Here is a 26,505-nt window from a genome sequence, read left to right on the forward strand (position 1 = left end):
GCAGTGGCATCAGGAAAGCCATAGGCGCAGCATAGCCCCATGTACCAGGCATAGGGCACTACCCCAATGGCTTCCCTGCCGCCATTTGCCTGCCCAGCAGCTGACCAAAGTTTGGCAGTGTGGGCAGCACCTACCAGTATGGCCAGGGCATGCCCCCTGACAGTGATGGTGGTGGAGAAGCCCCAGGGGTAGCGCCTGGTGCCTGGCACACGGGGCTGTGCTGCGCCGCTGCTGGGTCCAAATCAGTTCAGTCTACGCAGGTTAGACTAACCTGCAAAGACTGAATCAATTCAAGCTTTGGCTTTTTGAATGTGTGTCCCTAGCCATAGACAAAAACTGTGGCTTTTTCCTGGCTCAGATGCCAGTCCTCACTTTGGCACCACTCCCATAAACTGACAGACTCTGGCATATCCCCTTTGAGTTCATCTGTAATCTGCTTGCAGGATTAGAGGTTTTGCTTGTGGCTGTGTTTCCCTTTGGAGTTAATGAAAGATTCTTCCCCGCGGCAACATGGTGCGCATTATATTAAAATTTACAAAGCTTTCATAAATGCAGGAGAATTTGATCTCTGAGAATCATTAGACTTTATTTTGGATATTTCAACTAGCAGTAATACAAACACAGACTTTTTATGAATAGCTATGTGTTCACTGTATCTTCATTGTCTATAATGGCATAACTGTGATGGAGTTTATGTAAAGAAGGCCATGTTTATTTTTAAGAGAAGTTTATTATTCTGATCATTTTCTCAGGGCCAAATCCTGGAAATAGTCCTTATTAACACATTGACTTCCACTGAAGTCAGCATTGACTTTTTGCATGAGTAAGCATTTGCAGTTCCCATCCACATTCTGAAAATCTTGTTTTAATATTTCAACATCTTGGCTTGTCCGTTTTAAAGTAATTAAAAGATATAGGTTAAATTTCAAGCATTAGTTGTAACAGAGCTAAGCTGTAACTTGTATCAGTAGTAGCGCTAGGGCTAGGTGAGGGGAGTTGTGAGCCGCAAGCACTAAGGAGGGTGGGGGTGCCAGAATGAGGCGGGGGAGGCGGGGCTGGAGATGGGCCCCCACATGGGGCTGGGGCACAAATCATCTTGTCAGCTTCACTTTCCCTCCTCCATGGGAGATGCTGCTGCTGTTGCTGGGGAGGTGCCCAGCCAACAGCTACTGGTTTAACTCTGTCATAGCTGCTGCTGGATTAAGGCTTTTACAGTCTCATCCTACATACAGTTTTGCAGCGCCTGTGAGAATGTTAACTCCATAGCTGTTGGGGACTGAGGCTGATGAGGGGAGTCCTGTCTTGCTCCAAGAGGCTAGAGCCTACAGCCCCATGCTGAGTATGCCTCTGGGTGAGCCCAGGCTGTGGCAGATAAAACTCTGCCCACCCTCCACAATAAAGGTCAAATTATGACCAGGAATTAATACTGAAGTCCATAGTGACAAGCAAAATGTTAGGAGAACTGAAAATACAAAGATATTGCTGCATGGCTGGAATTTAGCCACAAAATAGCCAGCTTAAAGTACAATTGAAGTGAAAAAGAAAATTTTAAAAGCATGTTCATTTACATATCTGCCTTCTCAGTGCAAGTCTTATCTGTTTTCATTACTGTTGTGCACTGTGCTTGTGTGAGTGCTGCTATTTCAGTATAGCTATGGGAAAACGAAGTGGATGTTAATCTTCCTTTTGCCTCATAACTAGAAGTGTTGCCTGTGACAGAATCTCTTTATTGGTGAAGAAATAAATACTACAGCTTGATTTTTAGAATATGGATGGAGGTTTCAGAGCTGTCAGGTTTGGATGAAGAAGCCAAGTTGAAGAAGCCTGGAAGTAATCTTTTGAATTGTTAGTTTCCTATGATCCTGTAGACACTTATTCATGTGAATTGTCATGCTGTCTTATATAAAAATAAGAAGGTTTTTAGCAGCATGAGACCCTGAAAGAAAAAATCCATTATGAAATTGCATATTTTAAGTTGGTTTTTCTGCTGCTGTGACTGCACTATAAGTGGCAGCATTTCATGATTAGTACTATGCAAATGTCAAGTCAAGTCTGTGGAAGAGATGTAACCATCTTTAGCAAGGTACTGTATCTAGTATCCAAAGATTCTGAAAACAATTTCTTAATGTTCCTTCCAGTAATGAGATTTTGTATGCATTCTAATAATATAGCTATTACACAAGTACACAAGTCAAAATATCCAATTTATTTGGAGCATAATTTGGTAAAATTCAAATAAAAAGACTGACCTGTATTATAATGTTACAACAGTTTTTATCTGTATAAATCACACTGATAGTAACAATGAAAATAAAAGAACAGATATATATGCAACCAAACACGCCATGAACAGAAAGGGGGAGTACATTTTGTCGATTAAAGGTTCCTTTTATGTGGATAAATTTTTGCTTGGCCTCCAAACCTTAGTATAGCTGATGTATTACAGTTCTAAAACTTGTCCAAAACTACAGAAGTACTAAACAAACAGAAAAGCCTAGCTTTAGAATATAAGGAAATATATTCTAAATTGCTCCATGTTTATACCTTTATAAACAAGACCACTATTTAATTGTTAATACAAAAGTAGCCCCACTGAGTGCCTTTTTAATTAAGCTATTATATTAGTTTACTTTATATAGGGGCACTGAAATATAGCTGCCCTGGTATTTTGTGTGTTGTTCAACTTGGTATGAATCACTTTTTCTCCCTTTGGCAGGGCTCATATGGTGTTTAAAATAACTTCCTAAATAATGACTAGTTTGCTTTTAAAGTATGTAAATGAATGTGAGGTTTGTTGTGTTCAGTCAGTCAGTGACATAGCAGACAACTCTGTAACACCAGCTTGTTGATAGGTTGAGGTTGATCTACAACATTTTACTACAGTGATGTGTCCACAGCACACCCTGAGAATCATAAACCTTCATGATTCTAGTATAACTGTCTCTGGTGGTTGTGAGAGTAAAACATGGACATAGAGATGTAGTTAGCCATGTTAGTCTGAAGTCAAGTAGAAGGCAGGGCAGATCTATACCATATAGATGAACCAAGGTAGGTATTACAAGCTTTTGGAGGCTGAGGCTTGCTTTATCAGATGCTGTGAAGGACACGCACAAAGCAGTGTATAAGGAGAGAGAAATTGGAATAGAAAATTCAGGGTGAGGAGAGAGAGAAAGAGGGGAATGTAGGGGGTAGGGACAGTGCTGGAAGAGGGAAACAAACAGTAAACCTACAGGAACAGTCACAAAAGCTAATGTAGGCAATGGGATAATATTCCATAGTCCCTGTTTAAATCTTATTAACACAATCCAGTCTTTAGATAGTATCTTGTTCTGCAGTGGTCCATTCAAATCAGTTTCTAAAGGCTTGCTGCCTAAGAACAGTCATATTCAGATTAGCAATAGAGAAAAACAGAAAATTTAAAGCCTATATAGTTTTTTTTTTAAGTTATACATTCAGTGTAGTGATTGCTAAGACTGGAATAAGAACACGATGCAATTTAAGTTGCTTTTTTCTTTTTCCAACCTGTTTCTTTTCTGGTCTGTACTTTGGTTGCAGGGTTCCCTGATAGCTATGGACCTACCAAAATCGCAAAATCCAACATTGCCCACAAAAGAGGGCAATGTATACAAAATACACAAAAAGAAAAGAAAAGAAAAGAAAATATTGGCTCCCCAGAGGGAGCCAGCAATCTGTGCGGCCCTGCAGTCCGATAGCGCAGCTCATCAGGGGTGAGGGGGAAGGGAGAGAGGGAGGGGCTGCTGGCAAACAGGGGAGCCCAAGAAGGCTGCCACCTCTGTCCCTCACCACTAATTGGCTGTAAGGGCTGCATGTCATGTGGGCTCAACCCTCTCCACCAATCAGCAGTGAGGGGCAGGGCTGCATGATGGACAACTCTCACAACCAGTCAGTGGTGAGGGGTGGGGCTGCCAGGGACCCTTGGCAGTCTCGGCCCCATGATCTGCCCACAAAAACATCGGGCTGCCTGTGACTTGGGTAGACCCCTGTTGATAGCTGATATGTGTATAAAAGCCAGTACGTTGCTTTAGCATACTTTATTTCTTTTTTGTGGGAGAAAGAGAAGGGAAAAATATAGTTATCCCCTGGTGAGGTTTTGCCAAGGAAATATCATCGTTGGAAGTTACAAAAGAGCATTTTAGCATAGGTGTATTGCTGAACATATACATGCAGTTGTGCACTTGACAGTATTTACAGTCATTCATCAATTATTTCCTATTTTAAGACAGGTGTAACAATAATAATTATTCTTCAAAAGAAGTGAATCTGTTTCCAGGTGACATAGATAAACAACTTTAAAATCGGTGTAAGCCCATTATGAAAGAAGGCAGCTGCAGCACTTTCTAGTCCTGCCAGATTAACTTTCACTTTGGCAAATGTAGGAGGTGAAATTTGCACAAAATCTTAAAATATCCCCCAAATAAATGCACATTTTGAATATTTTATTCATGATATTGATGAGGAATATTTTACTGATGGTACTAGCCAATTGCCCGTCGTGAATGATGGGGTGTTTCAGGGAGTGTTGACATGGCCCCAAGCCCTGCTTACCCTTCGGGGCCGGCCATGTAAACAGTCCTGCCGCCATTGCCGCCTCCTCCTCCAGCCTCCAGTGTGGCGGCTCCCTCCCCTCTGCCCACCTCTGCCTCCGCCCCCGGAGCAGCAGGGCTCCCACCCCACTGCCTGAGGAGGCAGAGCTCGCGCAGCCAATCACTGCTGGCCCTCTCGGCAGCACATGAACAGTTGCCCAAAAGCATTACAGACAGACAGACTGAGCCCTTTATTATATTAGAATATTTGTCTACTCAGTTTCTTATTTTCTTTCTGTTTTTGGAAAAGTGTGAAACTTGTTAATTGAAGCAGTGTTAACGTTTTGCAATTTGGGATTATAATTCTCTGTTATCGTTTTGTGTGTCTCTCTCATAGAGATGAATTTAATATTAAAGTTCTTCAGGCTTTTGTTGAACTCCATGAGTTCGCTGATCTCAATCTTGTACAAGCCTTAAGGTGAGTGTGTTCTTTTTTTTTTTTGCCTTGGGTAAATGTTTAATTTGATAAAAGTAATTTAGAGTCTGGTGTTGATGGTTTAGTCAATCATCTGATCTTTAACTTAAATTACATAATAAAACATTAATGCTACCACACAAATATTAATGTTTCCTTTCCTTGCTTGTTTACATGCATGCTGCCTTTCTGTTTACTACATTAAATGAATGATTTCATGCAAATACAGAGAGGGCTAGAGCCCATCCTCAGTTCTTTATATGTTATCTCCTTAAATAAATAGTAAACTTTCAGCTTTTATGCAGGTGGCAGCAGGGGGGATAAAATATATAAAGCTTTAATTATTTTGTAACTCTTGTGTAAATCTAGATAATTCTAATGAATAAGGCTGTTTTAGACAGTGCTGTCAAACTTGCAGTCACAAGAGACTCCCTTTCTACAACAGCTACTATTTCTGAAATGTTGAATTGTTAGCGTGGCCTTTACACATTGCAGTGCCACTTGGTATAATATCACAGCAGCTTTGTGCTGACTGAAATTTGGTGATAACTTGAGCTGCCTCAGGATGTGGAGGTTGCCTCTGGATTCTTTGGCTTGTCTGGGATACATTATATTCTTAAAGCCTCTTAACAGCACACATGCATTATTCAGTCCTATTGTGATAGCTTCTAATGTGCAGCCAGGATTGGGCACACCAGTGCTGGCTGCTGTACAAATGAAGGAAGGGTCTATTTACAAAGGTGGCAAATTAAGGGCAGTTGTCACAATTGCAAATGACACTCAAGGTGGCAGAGAGGAAGGTGATGAGAGCAGGAACTCATGATCATGTTGACTAACAATGTTCAGTATTGTTGTACTGCACTAATTCAAAAATGTAAAAGCATCAGAAAAGATGCTTATTTAAAATCATTATCTTTCCATATTGTGTTAACACGCTTGGCAGGCTTGTGCTTTTGCTTGGTTTTTATACCCCTAATTATGCTTTTAAGTAAATGGATGGCTAGAGTCATGTGTAGGACATGTTCCAGTTCACAAATGATTTCAAAATGTGGTTCTAAAGTGAAACAAATACTGAACACTATGAAATTCTTCATGAAGGAAAATTCCAAAAAATAGTCAGATTGTTCTGTGGGTTCAACTTTTTATTTGTGTATACATAATATTAAAACAGTTCAAATGGGATATGTTGACAGTAAACTGTTCTTAAATTAAATTCCTGAAAAAACAATTTAGCTTAAAAAATGTTTCAATTTTGACACGGTGATGTTTCAATAGATTATGCCTGACCACCTATATTAGTACACACAACAAGTGTTGGATCAATTCAGTTTCTGAGGAGAAATCTTCTATTTCATCCAGTTAAGGAGTGTAGTATGGTAGTCCTTCTGGTTCATTTGGTCTTGCAATCCTGTTCTCTGCTCATTAGTACTATGTGGATGGTTATTTTTTCATGCCCATTCAACCCTTTATTCTCTGAGATTATCATAAAGGGTCCCCTCTGTATTGGGACACCTGTCTACAAAGAATTGTTTCAAGACCATTTATTAATTGTATATAACCTACCAAACAGTAATCTGATTAAAAACTTCAGTCACTGTTGTAGGAATGGATTAAAGTTGCTAGATTTGAGGTGAAAGGTTCTTTTTTTTCATTACAAATACCCATAGCCATTGCCTTCCTGCATAAATACTCTTGGTCTCCACTTTATTATGAATTATCCACAGTTCATTGTCCCTGAAATCCTTCAGGAATATTGTAAAATGAGCAAACAAACAAATAAAAGCTATAATAAAAAAGTGGGCTTTTTGTACCTGATCACTACTTTTTCATCTTATATTTTATGGTTGTTGATTGTGAACAATTACATATTTTCTTCCTGTTTATGAAGCACAGTTGCTTGTCTGTTCAGCTAGCCCAGCTTCAAAGACTGGAGCCAGAAGCAAGAGGCTATATTGTCTGCCCAGACTTTGCCTCACCGTTAAGAGCTTTGATGATTGCACTTAAGAACGTGAATAATATTTTCTAGCTGTCCATGCCAAGGGAAACATGAAAAAACATTTGGTGTTGCACAGTCCTTGAAAACAACTCTTTTCTGCATTTGTAATCTATAATTCTCTAATTATAGATCAAGTTTAATAGTTTTTGTGTAGCAATCTTGTAGCATATTTGGTTCTGCAGTATACCAGAGGGTAGCCCTCTTTTATTTATGTTTAAAATCTATTTGCAGTTTTTTTCTCACATTTTCTTTAAGATCTGGGTGTAGTGGTATAGTAGGTTGAGCCTTGTCACTCCTTAAGTAGGTAGGTTGACCTTATTCCAAAGCCCTGACTCATATCTGGTTCTAATTAAGATCCTGGGTGTTTATCAACCCACTATTTAATGTGACCTAGAATTACTTTTAACCAAATCCTGTGAAGAGTATGCTTTTTTGAGCAACAAGGAAGCATTCGGTATAGTTTAGATGGTTTTCCCATGATTTGTAAGTTAGTGATCTTCATCTCTTACTTCCATCCTCTGCTAAGATGGAAATGGAAAGAATTGCAGAATGTGAATCATCATATTATTTTGCCTGCATCGTATTATTTTGCATGCAGCGCTGTTCACTGAGTTGCTGGCCTAGCCATTTGCATATAATATTTTGTAATTGTTTATAAGTTGTCTTGAGATTGGTTTAATATAAGTTCTTATTTTATTTACAAATTACAGTCTCATTATTACTAATATATGTTTTAAAATCCATTCTAATATTTATACATTTATTTTCCTTTTGTAGGCAATTCCTGTGGAGTTTCAGACTTCCAGGAGAGGCTCAAAAAATTGATCGTATGATGGAGGCTTTTGCTTCACGCTATTGCCTTTGTAATCCTGGAGTCTTCCAGTCTACAGGTTAGTCACAAACTTTTATTAGAGAGGAAGAATTATTTTGGATGATATCTGTATTGGACCAACTGCATGGTTGAGATAGATATATGCAAGCTTTCAGGTATTGTAATGCCTTTCCTTAGGCCTCTGTGTTCTAGTCTAGGACAGAAATGACACATAAACCAGTATAAGTAATCGGAAACTGTTTCAAATCTGTAATACAATAGAAGTTCAGCGGGCATAAACCGTTTTCAAAATGGCTGAAACCAGTTTAAGATAAACCTGGATGGATGTAGTATGAGCCTTCGCTGATTTAGATTAAATCGGTTTATTGAACTTCTGTGCCAGATCCCCTCCAAATTCAAGTTAACGCACAGTCCCCCAGCATCCCAGGATGCTTTGCACCTCCTCCTCAAACCCCCCTTGCAGGGTGGGCTGGCTGGCCTTCCTGTCTGCTCAGGGTGGCCTAAGATGTCTGCACCAGCTCAGCACAGAGGTGTGCTCTAGCTCCCCCCGGCTTCTGGCCTGGGCCACTGCAGGCACGTGGCTGCATTTCCAAAATCAAAAGTGAATGTTTTCTCACTTGATTATCATCAGTTCAATGTACACAGTTTAGACTACCTTGATAAGATTAAATCGATTCAGCCTTGGGCTTTCTGACAGTCTGTACTTAGCCCTAATGTCTCTGTCCTTTATCTTTTTTGGTTATCGTTTGCTATAGGGCATAGTATCTCTCTGGTTTCACCTTCATATTGCCATAAGGGTATTTGGTGTACTGGATGCTGTCATGGCAACTATGAGGGAGAAACCAGACAAAAACTATGTATTATAATGAATGATTACTAAAAAAAGATAAAGGACAGAGACACCAGGACACAGGCCTGAGGAAGGGTTCTGTGATACCTAAAAGCTTGTCTATATCTATTTTAAATAGGCAGATGGTCCAGCAAAAGATATCACCCAAAAGGAATTCTTGCCTTTGGCATATTTCCTATACCATGGCAAAAACACCATCTCAACACTACTAAATCTATTAGAGTTGTTGTTATTGTATTATTTGTTAGATCACATGTTAAACTGTGTTTTATTCAGAGAGAAGAATGTCAGCTAGGAAATCCAGTGCAAGACAGCATGTGAATTGAGAAATAAGAATGTTTGGAGATTTGAGGAAAAACAAAGGGTTAATCTTTCACTTTCATTTTTAGTAGACATTTTACAACAGAAATCTTCCTCTTAGTGTACACACACCAAGTTTATCTTTATTGGCTTGCCACCTGTAAAAATTTGAATCCAGGTGGTTTCTTGAAAGTGTCAAGAAATGATGAGCCTGTGTACTAGCCAGTAGTTTTAAAAAATGTTCACATCCTGTTTTAGAGAGGCTTTTATTTCTTTACCTGGGATTTTCAGGGGGAGCTTTTTGGATGCTTTGACTTTCAGAGAGTTTTTCATTTAAAAAGTCTTCTGTAGAATCTGTGGAATCTAAAATCTGATAAAGCCTACTGTAGATGAGCTCCTCCTGTGCAGAAAACCTCTGAAAAGCAGAAAACCTACTTTAGATGAGCTCCTCTCTAAAGACCTTCCAGGAAGAAGGTACTAAAGATTTTTCATTTTGAAATATTGGGTTTTTTAAATGCTGATCTGAGAGATTCAAAAGTTTTCCCTTTGTTGGCTTCTCGTCTAGGCCCTTAAGTATTTTTTTCCTTTTTAGAGTTTACATACTTCTTACATCAAAACCTGAGATTTCATCTATATAGATTTTGGGGGGTTTGGCCACATACATCTCTTCCTTTGCTATTCAAGATGATATATGGGCTTGTTTGGCAAATTACCAGTGTAGTACAATTCACAAAGCAACCATTCCTTTCATTGTCTTATTTCAGATACATGCTATGTGCTATCATTTGCTATCATTATGTTAAATACCAGTCTACACAACCATAACGTAAGAGATAAACCAACAGTGGAAAGGTTTATATCTATGAATCGTGGCATTAATGAAGGAGGAGACCTTCCAGAAGAATTGCTACGGGTAAGTTCCATTAAGGTGACCAAGTGTTGATTTACCATTTTGACCTGCAGCTGAAAAGCAAGTGCAACATTCTCTGATTGGTTTGTCCAGGAGAGTATCAAGATTATTTTGTGGGGTGCTACCTAGAGTCATAGGTTTGTAGCTTACTCTCCCACTTGAGACTTGAGAGGGAGAAGCACCTGATGTCACTTATAAGCAACTTCTTTGACTTCTTAAAAAAATACTGATTCTTCCACAACAAAACCTTTTTTCTATTTGGTATGAAGTTAAACATGGGTAAAAATAGGAAGGGGGAAAACCAGTGAAAAGAAATGTAACAGTGAAGTTCTATTGAAAAATTATCTCTGTACCGTATCGGGATAAAGTCTACTATTTTTCAAAAAATAAATTCCATCTGTAAAACTTGTGGTGAGCAAAGAACTGTTTGAAAGCCTGAAAATTCTGTAAATAGGAGTGCCAAACTTTATGAGGAAAGCTATTTCTGTATTGTGAAACACACATTAAATATTGAGAGGGACACCTATTTACAAAAAACCTCTATTTTTGTTTTTAATTATTATATGTGTCAACTTGTAGTGAACACATAGAGGATGAGTGGATCCATTTTCTGTGGTTTATACTCTGGGTTTTTTAACATCCACAGTCTGAAAAGTGGTAACAGAATCTCTTGGAAGCATTGGCTGCTATGTTTGTATTACTGCACTTATTTTCTCCTTCATTCCAGAATTTGTATGAAAGTATTAAAAATGAGCCATTTAAAATTCCAGAGGATGATGGGAATGACCTGACGCACACATTTTTCAATCCAGATAGAGAAGGTTGGCTGTTGAAATTAGGTTAGTACAAAAGTAACTTTCCCCAATACCCTACTTTGTGTATTAGTGGTATGTATGCTTCCCTAACTGCTTTGCTGTAGACCTAATAGGATTAAATTACATTAATTCCTATCTAAAAAACAAAATCTAAAAAGCAGTAACTCTTTTACACAGCTTTGTGGAGTTACTTCTTGTTTTACACCCCAGAATTAGCTAGGTTGTCACTCAAATTTTGGAGTGGAGTTTGATTTCTGATATTTGAATCTGAAACCTCAGTAGCAGAAAAGAAGCTCCATTTACTATTCACAAATGCCAGTGATTGATAAATTACAATTAAATCCAGAAAACTATTCCAGAAAACTGTGACAGTTTAAACTCAGTTTTCTGTACAAAAAGTAGTGCTTTTATCTTCAAATAGGTATTTCTGTATGTCTTTATTTTTCCATATTATTTGTGAGTTTCTGTTGGTTTGGTTTTGGCTATGATTTTTAATGAGTGGTTTAAATGTGCCTTCTTGTTTTCCTTATGGCCTATGACCTATCACCTTTCTGTTCTGTGACTGGCTGTCTCTGCTTATTCTGCATTAGGAGGTATGTACCTGATGGCTTTCCAGCCCCCTTGTTCAGTTGCTCATTCTTTTTTTCATTTTTCCTTCTCTTTCTTTCTGTTTATTTTCTATTGTAGTGCTGTACTTTTTCACTTAAGGTCACTAACTTTATTCTCAGTGGGACTCTGTACTCGCATACAAAATGAGGAGTTTAGGCATTCACTCATTCCAAATGTCTTTTGTAAAAGAAGAAAATGTTCTTTTGTAAAGCAGTAAAATGAAGGCTGGCATTCTCTCCATGGATTGAGGTGCACAGTAAGAAGGGAGCTTTCTTGCAGTGAAGAGGAACAGTTATCTTGCACTAATAACACATTCTATAGCATGTTTTGTTCCTTGTCTAAAGTTCATCTCAGTCTGTTGAAAAGCTTATTTTAAACAAAACTTTTTACTTTTGAAGCATACATTGCCAAATTACTAGCTGTTCTATATTCATTTTCCTGTGGACTTTTTATTGTTAGTTTAGTTTACCTACATATAAAAACACCCCAAGAGTTTAGGGTCCCAGATCCTTTGGCACTTCGTAGTGTGCTGGTGCTGAAGTACAAACTACTCGGCCTCTTGTTTATGGATCTCTTTGAAGTTGATGTGACTTGCTTATCTATTCGGGCGTAGTGAGACAGCCAGCAAAGGGTGGGGGGAGGGAGTTGTGTTTTGAACAGATGCCAAAACTTGGTTCTAACTTCTATTTAAAACATTGATTTAAAGACCAATATTCACTGCCATTTCAGATCTAGATTCTGGCTCTGCTCATGTGCAGAGAACCTTGCTTTGTATATAAACAGAGCCACATTTGTGAGAGGAAAGTGAAGGGTGATTTAAGGAGCAGCCAGCAGCACTAGACACAGATCTGGCTGCTTGCAGACGTTAAAAAAACTCCCAAAAGACTGTGCTTTATTTAAACTTGGTGCACTCCCGCGCTGAGCCCAGCACATGCCCAGAAGAGGCAGCGGGTTACTTGGATTCGACTCGCCTGATGTCTGTATAGATTGAGTGCTTTGGTGGGGCTTTTTTGGTGCTTTTATCTAAGAGCTGGTTGACTCAATTTTAGATAAAAGTGCCAAAAAGCCCTGCTGAAGTGCCCAGTCTACATAGACGCTGTGGAGCGGGGTCAAGGTAACGCGCTGTTTCTTCTGGTAAAGCACAGTTTGGTTTGGTTTTTTTAACATCTGCAAACAGCCATTGAGTGATGTGTGTTGGAAGCAGAGCTTCATTCCCACCCTGTCTATACCAACTGGAAACTGAGGCTGGCACATACGTATTGTACACTGGGAGATGGTATAGGAGTAGTAGCTACTGCAGGTATCCTCCATATTTTTTGTGCACTGTAGACAGAATGCTTCCAGGTATAGCACCCAGTATAGCCTTATACATAATGTATTTATATTAGTTTTCAAATCTTTTGAAATGATTGGTTGATGGTGCCATGTTAATCTGAACAGGCCCTGAGATAGCCCTGTTAGTTCGAAGTCATGCAGAAGGCAGGATGGCATTTTAGGCCGCATCCTTGTAGCAAAAAAAAAGCACCCTTTTTTTTTCTGCTGCAAGTGCATGTCCCTACACATCTGGACGTGGACTTAGAGACTAACTGGTTCAGAGAGGCATGAGCTTTCATAGGCAACAACCTATTTTGTCAGATGCTTTGTCAGATATGTCCTCAGAGTATATTGGAGTCTTCAGAAGCTCATACCACTCTGAATTTCACAGTGATGTCCATTAGTCACTACTCACCCATTTGTTTGATTTCTGTGTTAGCAATTGTCAATTGAAGAGAAATGAAAATGGTCCCAAGTTGTCTGGCAGTGTTGACATAACATTTTCTTGGTGTCTTTGGTCTATGTGCCTTTTAGTTGTGTGACAGGGTTGTTAGTGTAGTTTTAGGAATAGATTAGACAAGCACTTATATAGGGTGGTTTGGATAGGGATGTGCCTGCCATGAGCAAGAGGTTGGATTAAATAACATCCTGAGAGATCCCTTCCAGCCCTACTTTTCTATAATTCTATGATTTTCTGATATATTACGTATAAGTGTGGATGAGCCCGTCAAGACAGTAGGGGGTCACATCGTGCTGTGCAGTGCAAAAAAAACTATTAGTAGTGAGAGTGCTAATTTAGAGTCTGGTACTTCTGGGTTCTAAGCAATGAAGTCTATGGGAGTTGAAGGTGTTAAGCACCTTTTGGTAGTGTCCCCTTAGAACACAGAGCAGGGAGGCTTGCTTTTTGGTTGTCTCCATTACTTCAGCTGCAGATTCTATAAACACTGTAAAATCCTCAGATACCCTCTTTGTCTTCCCAACTAAAAAAAGCAAAGCCTCTTCCTGTTCATGCTTGAGGGCATGAGCTAGTTTAACAGGCATGGTATTCATAAATGAGAGAATTTGAAAAAGGACTTTGCAGTTGATGTACATTATCATTTTAACAGCATGTGATATTGTCCACCTCAGCTGAAAAGATTTTTTTAGGACAAGGAACTCCAAAAAGTAGAAATATTTCACAGAACATAAAACTGTTTTTTCCTAATAAGATTGTTACACAATTAATTATTTGATATGATTTGTTATATCTTAATATTTTCTACGGAGATTGTAAAATTTAAAATTTGAGACAATTTTAGATCTCAAATAGATGTAAAAACCCACCTGCAGAATATTGGTGTATGTAGTTAAGTTTACCTTCAGCAGTTGTGACCCATTTACAATAATTTACAATAATTCCAAGGAACAGACTTTTATAACAAGACTAGATATTGCAGAAGATAATCACAGTTTAATCAGTCTGCTCAGGCTGCACTATACACCCTAAGTGCTGTACTTGCTAATTTTGATAAACAGCTAATAAAGAAGATACATTTGTCAAAGATAAAAGGAAAAGTAAATACATTGTCTTTTCAAAATGAAAATAGATTTTGATTTTTAGGTGGAGCTAAGTAGTATGACTTTAAAAATATTTAATTTAAAAAATACCACCCTGCCAAATACATTGTTTGGAGATGGGACTGAGTATAAGCACATAAGTCCCATGACTTTTTTTTATCCAAATACTTTTTAGTGGCAAAGGGAAGCTGTGTAGGGGAGTGCTACAGCATTGATTACAAAAGAAATAGTCAATGAAAGAAGCATGGGAGCTGTGAGAAAAGAGGAAAGCAAGGGAATGAAAGAATAAAGATTCCTAAAAGTCAATAAAAGCCTCCAGTTATCTCCAAATGCTCCTTCTGTGGCATATGGACTTAGTACAGTGCAGTAGCAACACATAGGGGTGCACGGGGGTGCACCCCCTGACAGACCACGCTCCCCGCTCTGGCATCGGGTAGGGAGGGCAGGCAGGAGGGCCTGTGCCCCCCCCTGCGAGCACCGGCTGGGGAGCAGGAGTGTCACAGCCACTTCCAGGAGCGCCACGGCCGCTTCCCAGCTGGCACGGTCAGCCACAGGGGGCCCCCCTCCCCCACTCACTAATTGGTCGCTGGGGGGGGGCATGTGCCCTTCTGACTAAAGCAGCACCAGTCACCCAGAGTACAGTGTGCTGTACCTTCTCAAGAGCTGGTTGTATCGGAGTCCCAGTGGTAAGAGCCTGCATTAAACTGAAGGACACTGCCCTTGAAACACCCACAACAAAAGGGTTAATTGGATAGGGAAGTGAAACATGCCAGGAATCTTCCTATGAATCAGACTATAAATATGTAAGGCCTCCTGTTCCTCGGAGGGACTGAGTTTTGTCAGTAAGCACTCTGGGGCAGACAAATGTTTCTGCTAGTTTATGAGCTGTAGAGGTGTGGATACAGTGACCAATAATAGCTTGATGATTTTTTTTGTCTTATTGCCAGGAGGCTTGAATAGCAATAACAACATATATGGGAGAGAGATCCTGACTCCCAGTGTTGGAGTAGCATTAACTCACCTCTTGTAGGAAATGGTGTATTATTAATAAATGAGTGAAGCTCTGCCTAAACTTAAATAGGATTTAAACACTGTAACATTCATTAGGAACAAAATATTAAGGGGTTGATGCAAGCAGATAGAAAAAAAGCTCAGATGATCAGTTATTTTCATATTTGCTTTAAACGTGAAGATGGAAGAGGTATTTTCCAGAAAAGGAGATTAGAGCAGGAGAAAGCCACTGAAGGTATCAAGCCAGTGCTTTCTGTTTTGCTTTTAAATGTGGTGTTAGCCCTTTTCTTTCCTCTTGCACTTAATGCTACTCTTTTCTTTTCAGTTGTCTTGCCTGGGGAAAGACTTGTCTTGGTGTGCTTTTTGTAAAGTTTGTCTGCCCAAAAAATGCAAAGGTCTATAAAGCTGTTGGTCTGCAGAACATTCGCATTTGTGGGATTTGCCTGTAGTGCACTGTTCAGAGGTGATTTTGTATTAATAAATAAATCCTGCCAAGTCCAAGTATCAGAACTGATGAATAGAAAAAAACCGCGGCTGTCAGCTGTCCCAAGATTTTGATTTGTGGCTAGAAGGGCTGGGAAGTTTGGCCACCCTTGGTGCATGCTGTAAGCAAAGGATCTGTAGCATAGTGAATCTAACCAAATATCACTCATAACAGCTTGAGACATTAGCCTTTGATTTGTGCTGAAGACTTGCATGAGGATTAATTAGGAGCCAAATAAAAGTGTTGGTACACCACCTCCCATCTGCCATTTTAAGAGTTTAAAGCTGGATAATGGGCATCTGTGGAGAACATTCCTGGGACATTATCCTTTTTTCCAAAATCCTCTCTTGGCAAATAGTTGAAGCAATGTCTGGTGCTAAAATATTACAATTGATGAATTGCAATTAATGGCTTGAATCTCATACTGTTCTGATTAGTGGGGAAAACAGGTCATCTGAAACCTGTTATTTTACTAACCAGAAGAAACACATAGCTGTGATCAATAGAAGAATTTTAACACATTCAGGGAAGGACCCAAACTTCCTGGTCTACTCCGTACATGGTATTTGTCCCTCATGGTTCTCCTCAAGAGGATGTTGTGTGTCCTCCACTCCCCTGGAATGCAACTAGTGCTTACTGGCCAGTGATACTTTTTTCAAATAGATCAGCTTTTTTGAGAATGATGTGATTTTAATCTTATGCAGTAATTTTTTTGTTGGGTAAACTTTTTCTTGTGTGTGGAAGCCTAAACTTGGCTCAATCACCGTGCACTGCTTTAGATGTTAAAGCAGCTTCTTAGGCTTTCTACTTCACTGAACTGAAACAGGTTATTCAGACTTATTTGTGAACTTCATTTTTTTAATATTCATTTTAGTCACTTTTAATTTCTCTACAACTTCTTGATTGAGTGGCTCGTAATGCTAAAATTGCTGTACAAACTGCCTAACTTTTTGGTACTTCCTTTGATACATAACTAACTTATCCTGATGCTTTGGCAATATTAATAACCTTTTAGTTCTTTAAGTTGTTAATAACCACTGCACAACTTTTTGTATTTCTAGTTCTTAACTCTCTGTTCTTTAAATACTATGGTTTCATATGGTATTTTCCAAATCCTCTTCTGACAGATTAATTCCTTTTAAATTTTTTTTTTGTTTTTCTGGTTTATTTTTCTAAACTGACAGCTGGAGTGGGACATAAAGCAGGGATAATCATATCCTTTCTCCCCATTCTGGGAGTCTTAGATATTCAGAACCACAGAGAAAAATGTTTCTGTGCCATAGTTAATCCTTACCCTGTAATCTGAAGTATGATGTTATGATCAGTAAAATCATGCTGACCAGACCCTGCTTTTGTAGCCTAGAATGATATCTTCAAATGTACATTGTGTGTTGGGTTCTGTTGATTGACCTGCTGACCTGAGGAGTGCAAAATACACTGCAGGATTTTAATTATCAAATGGCATAGGAGCTGGCCCATATTGGTAAGTAGGGCTGACCAGGAAATGATTTCTCACCCTGCAAGTAGTTTCCTATTTTGCACTAGAACAAAAGCGTTATGGGTTTGTTGGGTGAGAGAAAAATGTACAATAGTCCAGGGGAAATGTAGGAGAACTAAATTCAAGCCTAAGCACTGCCTGATTTAAACTGGGCTCTTGAACCTACATCCTGGGTATAGTGTCCCAGCTATCCTGGCTGGGCTGTCTATTTGCTTTCCTGCTTCCCATCAGAAATCCCACTGTAGGACTGAAAAATGTTTCACAACAAAATTTTAATCAAAACTAATACATTCACATCAGAAATTTCAGTTTTGATGAATTGGTCATTTCCAGCAAAGGACTGATTGTTTGGAAATGGTCTGATCTGTTCTCTTGTTAAGTAAGTCACTTACTGAATTCCAGATACTATCACTGTTTTTTAAGCTTGCTATGCCTGCTTTTATACAGGCCTTCTTATAAATATGTGATTCTGATCTTACTTATTCAAATCTAACCTTGTATAACAGTTTATGAATTATCCCTTTGTTCACTGTCTCTGTCAGTGGTAACCAGTTTGTATTTTGAAACACAATGTCTTCCTCTCCATTTTGCCATATCACCATCTGTCCCATAGAATCTCCCTGTGTACTTGGTCTAGACACACAAAAATGTAGCTACAGAGTACATTCAGTACTGGACTAATGGAAACTTATACTACAGATTATGAAAAATGTTATATGACAAAGGACAGTGAGCTGCAGCTGTTCTCTTCATTTTGTTGTCTTACCTGATGCTTATCCATGGAGCCACAATTGAGTCAGGCAAAAGCAGATGTCAGTTTTTCCACTACTCAAACTCCTCCTGAGACCTGGTCCAACTCTTATTCAAGTCAATGGGAGTCACTAATAAATAATTAATAATTTAAGATTGCTGATCCCAATGCATATATTAAGCTCACCATACCATTCATTGTATCATGGTTACTGCATTTTACACTACTTTACTTTCCTGCCTCATTGTTTTATCACTCCCACTTTCTGTTCCATTTCCAGGTTGAGTTTTTCTTAAACTGGGTGTGTGTATGATGGAAATGTAACTTGTTGAGTAAATGCAGACAATGCACTGAATTACCTAATGTAACCAGCCAAAGGGGGTTTTGACACACAATAATACCCAGTCTAAAACACAAGAATCCAACAGGCTGATACATAAAGTTCCCGGATATCCAGGCTATTCCTAGAATTGTTCTCTAGCCAAAGATCTATTTAATGGTTTAAACAAAAAAGCAGCTTTCTTGAGTACGGAGGAGCTACAAATAAAACTTGTCTGTATCCTGGATTTAGTTTTGTGATGACTTTAAAATGATTAGCCCCCTGGGTGATGGTTCATGTGTTAATGAGATTTTTGTGCTCACTGTATTCAGTAATGAGATCAAGGCTATTGAGAAGACAAAGTAATGAGATTAAATTGTTGATGAATGGATGATGCACAGGTGATGACATAACCCTGAAATCATTTTAACTTTTGTGAAACTATGTTTGGTTATTGCTAAAATGAGAATACATTATCTGTATTTGTCTTTCCTGGAAACCGACTTTAAAAATAATGCAATTGTACAGGGAAAAAAACCCTCTAGCATAATACAAAAGCTAAAGGGAAGAGGTAATTTAATATGTGCCCTTAGGAGAAAAAGTTCCATACAGTATGACATCAACAATTGTAAGAAAAATTAGGGGTGCACCAATAGAGATTTTTTGGGCCAATACCAATGTCTGGTTTTAACAAGCCATATTGGCCAATACCAATCTGTTTCTGATATGCATCCCAGCAGCATGAAGAGCAGCTGGGTCTGGCTGGTAAGTGCTGTGTGGGAAGGGGTGGGGGAGAGAATGGGCATGGGGGGGCAGATGAAGGCCTCTGTGGTGAGGGAGGGAGTGGGGTTGGGGTTGGGGCAGAGGCAGGTGTTTCCCAGCTGGGGTGGGGTGGGACGTGGGCTGGAGCTGCAGCTCATGCAGGGTGTGTGGTGGAGGTTGTGGCTCTCACTGCTGTGCACACCCTGGGGAGGCGTGTGCCCCTGTATCTGTACATGGGGTGAGGGTGGGCTGCCACTGTGGGCTAGGGATGGGGTGGCACTGGACTCTTCCCAATGCGGGGCTGGGCCAGGCTGCACTGTGGATGGGAGGCAGTAATGCTGGGAAGGGGGCTACAGCGAATTTTGGGGTGGCTGCAGCCACCCCCAACCCTAGCTCCCAGCACTGCCACTACTGCCTGCTCTGCGTGCAGCCTGGCCCAACCCCCACCCCCTGTCGGGAAGAGCCCAGCACTGCCCCTGGGCCTAGCTCACAGCAGCAGCCCACTCCATGCCGCACACAGATCTGGGGGCAGACACCCCCACCCATGCCCTCCCGGGAGTGCACAGTGGCAGGAGCTGCCCCCCCCCGGATGAGCCATGGCTCTGCCCTGCGCTCTCTTCCATCCCAGCTGGCAGCATCTGCCCCAGCCCTACTCCCATTCCCTCCCTCATTGCAGGGGACTCTATCTGCCCTCTCCCCACCCCCTTCCCTACTCTCTCACCCCTTCCCCCAGAACAGACTTACCATCCGGACCCGGCTGCTCTCCACACTGCCGAGCTGTGCTGCTGGCCCTGTGCGTACTGTGGCTGTGCACATGCTTGGGGCATTTATTGGCCACATTATCAGCCACATCAGACAAAAAAAACTGATTCCCGATACTCTCAATTTTCCTCATAGCAGTGCTGATCTGATATGGGACCGATGTATCGGTGGGCCTCTAAGAAAAATGAGAAAATCCTTATTTATAGTGTAGATCTATTATGCTTAACTAATCGAACAAGAAAATTAACCTTATTCAGCTGCATATTATACCAAGAAGTGCTATTTGAAGTTAAAACTGTGGTTCTGTTCTGAAGAACAAGTATAACAGGGTATTGGGAAGTTCCACATTTATCTGGTACTGCTTCACATATGCTCTGCTTGAAGTAAAATAATTTGCAGTCAACAATCACATGCCCTTATCTTAAAATCTGAAAGTCAAGTAGGGCTTTTAATGATTCATACATCATTGTGAGCATGGGATGTCAAAGTAGTTATATCCTAGTCTTGCATTGATCTAAATGAGGACAAACTCTTGTTCTACATATGAAACCCTATTAAAAGATCTGTTGATGATCCAGTTCCCTCTTCCAAGTGGTATTGTCTGCACTGCAGATAGGAAGATGGCCCCTATATCCTATATTCTTGGGATATATGGGACAATATATCCCAAAAGCAGATATGAAAACACACACAGGAACAGACCTGTTCCAAAAATACTGTTTTTTTAGGGGTGCATTGATAGAGATTTTGGGGGCTGATACTGATAGCCAATATTTAAAGAGGCATGTCGGCCAATACCGATCTGATATCTGATACAGCTGCCATCAGGTGGTAAATCTGGTGTGGTGGAAGGGGAGGGGGAGGGGGAGGGAAGGGGTATGGGGGCACAGATCAACACTGCTTAGCTTGCATCCCAGGAGGGCAGGGGGGGCATATGCCCCTGGATCTGCCTGGCGGGGTGTGGACTGCAGCTGTGGGGTGGAGCCGGAGCCGGAGACGGAGCCAGAGCTGCGTGGGGCTCTTCTCAGCGGGGGCTGGGCTTGGAGTGAGCTCTGGCAGCACTGGGAGGAGGCTGCAGCCACCCCAAATTTTGCCGCAGCTCTGCTCCCAGCCCTGTGCTGCCACTGGCACAGCCCCGGCTTTCCCCAGTGCTTGGGTGGAGGCGGGGCACTCAGCTGGGGCTGCACCGGCTGGGGGAGTGGGGGGCTAGGAGTGGAGCTGCATCAAAATTTGGGGTGGCTGCAGCCTCCTCCCAGTGCCACCAGAGCCCACTCTGGCAAGAAAAGCCCCACTCAACGCCAGCTCTGCTCCACCCCACACCATGCAGATCTGGGGGCACCACCCCCCCTGCCATCCCAGGGTACAAGCAGCGGTGGGAGCTGCCCCCACCCCATGAGCTGCACCTGTCCCACATCTCCCTCTGCCCCAGCTGGGCAGCACCTGCCCCTGCCCCCTCCTTCACCATAGGAATGTTGATCTGTCCCCCTACGCCCCTTCCCTCCTCTTCTGACTTACCAGCTGGAGGCAGCTCTTCATGCTGCCAGCTCTGCTCCGTGCTATGCTGCAGTTGCACGCAGCACAGTCATTTATTGGCCATATTATTGGCCCCATCGGGCCGATATCTGATTTAGACAATTTTCTTTATATCAGTACTAATCCGATATCAGACCAATGTATCAGTGCACCTCTACTGTTTTTACGTGTACTTGTAAAATACCAGAAGAGTAGTTGTAAAGAGGATGGCCATAGATTTTTCACTGTGAGTGCTGGAGATGGGCTAAGGAGTAGCAGTCTTAAATTGCAGCAGTGGAAATTTAGGTTGGATATTGGGAAGAATGTTCTCACCATGAGGTTGGCTAAGCTTTGAAACAGGCAACCTAGAGAGATTGTGGAATCTCCATCCTTGGATGTTTTTAAGAGCAGGTTATACAAACACTTATCTAGGATGGTTTAGGCAGGGATGATCCTGTCTTGAGCGAGGGACTGGAGTAGATGACCTCCTGAAGTTCCTCCCAGACCTACTTTTTATGACTTATTCACAGTATAATTTAACTACTTCTGACCTTCAGTTACAGTAACATTTAAATTACTTTAACCTTAATTCATCTGTGCCTTATCCATTTTTAACTAAGCATTTAAACCTTATTTTGAAAACCATTAAATATTAAGTAACAAGACTAAATTACTCTTATCCCTCGGAGCCTTGATAAGAAAACAGTTTTAATTTAGTGGTGCCTTCTATTTATAGGGGGAAGAGTGAAAACATGGAAACGGAGATGGTTTATTCTGACTGATAATTGCCTGTATTATTTTGAATACACAACAGTAAGTATGTGTGTGTTTGTTAGACAGAGAGAGAGCATCTGTAATTTTAGAAAATAACTGAATAATAATGTACTACTTTTTCTATCCTTTTAGGACAAAGAACCTAGAGGAATTATTCCTTTGGAAAACCTTAGCATAAGAGAAGTTGAAGATCCTAGGAAACCAGTAAGGATGTTATTTTTTGCTTATTTTTAAGGAGCATAGTAAATAAGGTCTTTACATGATATCCACTTAGATTAAAGCTCTAATTCCACATTTTAGTTCTTATTTTAAATCATTTCTCTGTCTTCAGAATTGCTTTGAGCTTTATAACCCTAGCCACAAAGGTCAAGTAATTAAAGCCTGTAAAACGGAAGCTGATGGGAGAGTAGTAGAAGGCAACCACGTTGTGTACAGGATATCTGCTCCCACCCCAGAAGAGAAAGAAGAATGGATCAAATCTATTAAGTAAGTTCAAAGTCTCCGCTAGCTTTCAGATTTGCTGAAGTGGAAATTGTACATAAATTCCTCTCTGAGTAACATATTGAAACATTTGTGCTGTACTAACTAACTTTTCTTAAAATGTTTAAACCATGGCTAGGCACAAAGGGCCTTTCCTAAAGATTAATGACTAGCTGCAAGGTATTGCTGGGCCAAGGTGCAGAAACCTCACTAGTGACCAGTCCTAAAGAAATGTCCTGTGTTGCTGCTGTTCTGGGTTTTATGAACTGAACATGAAGATTGGGAAAGTACTACTTTTTCTGCTGAGCAATGATGTTTATTAGCATGCTCAAGGTCTTTCATGAATCATATTTTAACCTCCCATTTTAGGGACTTATTGATGTCCAATGGAAAAACATTACATTCTTTTAAAATCTATATAAATTATTGGACATTTCTGGCATTTCTTCCCCTTCCCAACTACTAAAGACACTTGCATTAAAACTGGAACTGTGGAAATGACCAAATCGCAGATGGAATGGATATAGTTGGCTGAGGGGAAGGTAACTTGCATTTATATCAAAACATATTGAACCAAATTGGTACTAAGCAAGAGAAACCTTTGTGTACGACCCTCTCACATATGCTAAACCATAAACTTAGTGGCATATACATTCAATATGTTCACAGCTTGCCTTTCCCTTAGAGGCTGGAAGCAGGTAGACACTTTTAAGACAGGATTATAGGAACATAGGGCTGGAAGAGCTCTCTCAAGGTCATCTAGTTCAGCTCCCTGCTCAAAGCAGAATCATTCCTGACTAAATCATGACAGCCAAGTGTCTGTCTAACCTGCTCTAGAAAACTTCCGCAGATAGCGATTTCACAACTTCTTTAGGTAGAGGTAGACTTCTGGATGTGCGGGCCGGGCGCGCCCCGGGCCCTTTTTCGCGCTGCACGCGGGCTGTGGCCAGCAGCCCGGGCACGCGGGGGCGGAGAGGGGTGGCTTTCGCTCTGGAATTAGGCACAGACGCCTATCGGTAGTTTAAAAGATTGTTTACTTACACCGAGATGGCAGTGGTGTAGGCTGGAAAGCTTGCTTCAGTTGCAGTTACAGCGAAGAAAAAGGAAAGAGGCGGACAAGAGTTCTAGACTCGTGAACTCTAGCCCAATCCGGCTGAAGGCTCTGAACACGCGAGCCCGTCGCGTCAGCCGAAGAAAGTACTCGTCCGGAAGAGCTCTGAACCAACTCACACGAAGTTTGCTAGGCTCCGTGGGTCCAGTTCTTTTGCGCGCGGATGGGGTACGTCTAGGAATTCTATCGGCGACGGGGAGAGGCTAGAGATTGATCAGATCTCCGTAGCCTGCTTCAAATGCACTGGGTCCGTGAGGATCTGCAGCGCTTAGAGATCTTCACACAGCGTGAAGTCTCCTCCTCCCTTGTTCGTGGAGTCCTCCAACTTGGGTGGAAACCACTCAAGCCTCTTATATGGCTAACACGCCAATACCTCGCCGCCATGTGTGAATAATTTAGAACTGGCCAATAATGGGACCCAAATCTACATACAAATGGCGGGAACTCTTTGCAACGAGCATTTCTGTGCTGCAACAAAGAAATGCACCCTGCAAAGAAAGCTTCAAATCGGCGGGAAATTCTCCCTTGCACCGGGGGTCTCTTTTGCAGCAGAAAACTCCACCGTGCAAGGAAGCTTGCAATTTAGCAGGGACAATTTAGCAGTGCCGAAGCACACACAAATAAAAATCACACCTTTTGGGTTGTGACACTGGAGAGAAAGAACTTTCAAGATAAGAGCACAAACCTTCTTAATAAAATCATATACCTCTGCTAGTTAGCTGAAAACCCCTTTGCTGATTATTTTATTTTTTTTCTTTCTGTTTTGTTTAAATAAGTGTTCCTTTACCATCCTGTTACAGCTATGAACTCTTTCTGGGTATGGACAGACATACCTTTTAATTGCTTTAAAAGGGGGTAGAGGAGCTGTAACTACTAAGTTTGCATGATCCTGTAGTAATACAAATGAGTTAACTTGCCCAAACTATGACCTTGGATGAAACAGGGTTAAAATTGGAGTGGTTTTGCTATATTTATAGCACTACAAAATCTTACAGCTGTAAGAGTTGCATCAAGACCAGGGACCTTAGTTTTCTCTGTTAAACAATAGTAGATTCTCTGGTTACAATGAAAAACATCCAAATTTCTCTGATTAAAACCCCGAAATCCACATTTTTCTACAATTAAAATGAAATGCCACGATATGTATAGGTATCAGTTCTACACAATGTTTTATTAATCTATTTACCATTTTAAAGCACTTTGGAAACCTACCAGTGTCTCAATTGTTATAATAAAATAAATTCTAAATACCTATATATTCTGGCGTTTGATTTTGGCTTTTTTATCATAGAAAATTAGAGCTCCCCCTGCCCCCTCAGCCTACCAGGATGTGGGTACAGCTGTGTTTTTCCCTCCACATACTCTCCCATGCCTCCCTCCCAGGAGTCTGTGCAGCATGGGGAGCCAGTCCTCTTGCTACCCCGCATAACAAGCCTCATGTGGCTCCATCCTGCTTCCCCAGCCAGGCCCCACATTCCCACCCCGGCCCTGGGCCCCATAAGTGGTCCAACTGGGCAGTGCCCCCAACCCCAGCCTGCCTTACTCTCTCCCTCACTGTGGGAGCCTTAGTCTGTCCTCCCTGCATAGACTTACCTGGAGGGAGCTGTGGGAGCTGCTCTCCATTCTGCCTGGCTGCCACGTGCACACACGTACATGGCACCCCCTCCCTGTGATCTCTCTCCTCCTGCTCCCCCCAGCCCCAAGCAGCCCCTGGCAGGCTGGAACTCTGCCAGCCTGCAAGGGGAACCCATTGTTTCCTGTGTTTTTCTCCTTAAAAGTAGAAAATCCATGTTTTTCTCCATTAAAGGAGAAAATTAATGTTTTTCCGCAGCAAACAGAAAACCTGGATCCCTGATCGTGACAGTTTATGTTGGTATCCTTTGATACTTATAGGATCATATTGCCTGCTATACACTCTGTAGAAGTGAAAGTGAACAAAATGTGTTTGGTTTAAAAATACATGTTTAGAAAACTAAACCAATGCCTCTCTTCTTCCCAGAGCAAGCATCAGCAGGGATCCCTTTTATGATATGCTAGCAACAAGGAAAAGAAGAATTGCTAATAAAAAATAACACAGACAAGAGCCACTTATGGACCTGCATTTGTCATTCTATAAATGGATATAAAACCGTGTGATAAGGTAACGTAAAAATGAAACAAGCTAAATGAAGAAAGATTTTGGATATCTATCTATCTGTCCATATATACACATGCACACCATTTAATACAGCATAATACCCTTTGTAAGACCATCCAGAGGAGAAGATTACTTCACAGATAATATTGAAGCAAGCTTCCCAAAGGATGACGGTAATTTGTTTATGCTGTCTGAGAACATTGAAGCCTTATATGCATTGGTATTTGTTGCAATTTTGTAGGACCTCGGCAAAAAAAATCAGGCTAATACTAAAATACTAGGGGTATACCAATAAAGATTGTTTTTGGCTGATATTGATGGCTGCTTATTAACGAGTCATATTGACCGATAGCGGTCCAATTGCCAATATGCAGCCTGGTAGCTTGGAGAGCAGCGTCCAGCCAGTAAAGAGAAGGGGCTATGGGGGATGTAGATCCAGGTCCCCATTGTGAGGGAGGGAATGGGGCTTGGGCAGGGGAAGGGGCAGGTGCTGCCCAGCTGGGGCAGCATGGGGCACAGGATGGAGCTGTCTGCGGCTTGTCCAGGAGGTATGGGGGAGCGCAGAGGGGTGGGGGCATCTCCCTACACTGCACGCATCCCAGAGGAGGCATGGGGGCATATGTCCCCCAAATTTGTGCGCAGGGTGAGGGTGGGCTGCCCACTGAAGCCTCTTCCTAGTGGGGTGGGGCTGGGCCAGAGCTG

The 26,505-nt window shown here is 41.2% G+C and overlaps 1 protein-coding gene across 2 annotated transcripts in view; it reads left to right on the forward strand.

The window, feature by feature from the left end:
* Positions 1 to 26,505, forward strand: part of CYTH3 (cytohesin 3) — a 45,798-nt gene that overhangs the window by 15,835 nt on the left and 3,458 nt on the right. Inside the window, exons 4-11 of one of the 2 annotated variants that reach the window (XR_003095854.1) lie at positions 4,942 to 5,022; positions 7,793 to 7,905; positions 9,762 to 9,910; positions 10,635 to 10,747; positions 22,036 to 22,114; positions 22,208 to 22,279; positions 22,407 to 22,561; positions 25,666 to 25,806. Coding sequence is in view for 1 of the 2 variants with exons in the window: in XM_006031453.3 (XP_006031515.1) it covers positions 4,942 to 5,022; positions 7,793 to 7,905; positions 9,762 to 9,910; positions 10,635 to 10,746; positions 22,038 to 22,114; positions 22,208 to 22,279; positions 22,407 to 22,561; positions 25,666 to 25,738 (832 nt within the window). In the remaining variant the exon portion in view is untranslated. Of the gene's footprint in view, positions 1 to 4,941; positions 5,023 to 7,792; positions 7,906 to 9,761; positions 9,911 to 10,634; positions 10,748 to 22,035; positions 22,115 to 22,207; positions 22,280 to 22,406; positions 22,562 to 25,665; positions 26,264 to 26,505 lie in introns of those variants that run through there. The other variant, XM_006031453.3, reaches the window with a different exon arrangement.

Source organism: Alligator sinensis, unplaced genomic scaffold (assembly GCF_000455745.1).
Source record: "Alligator sinensis unplaced genomic scaffold, ASM45574v1 scaffold990_1, whole genome shotgun sequence".
NCBI lineage: Eukaryota > Metazoa > Chordata > Crocodylia > Alligatoridae > Alligator > Alligator sinensis.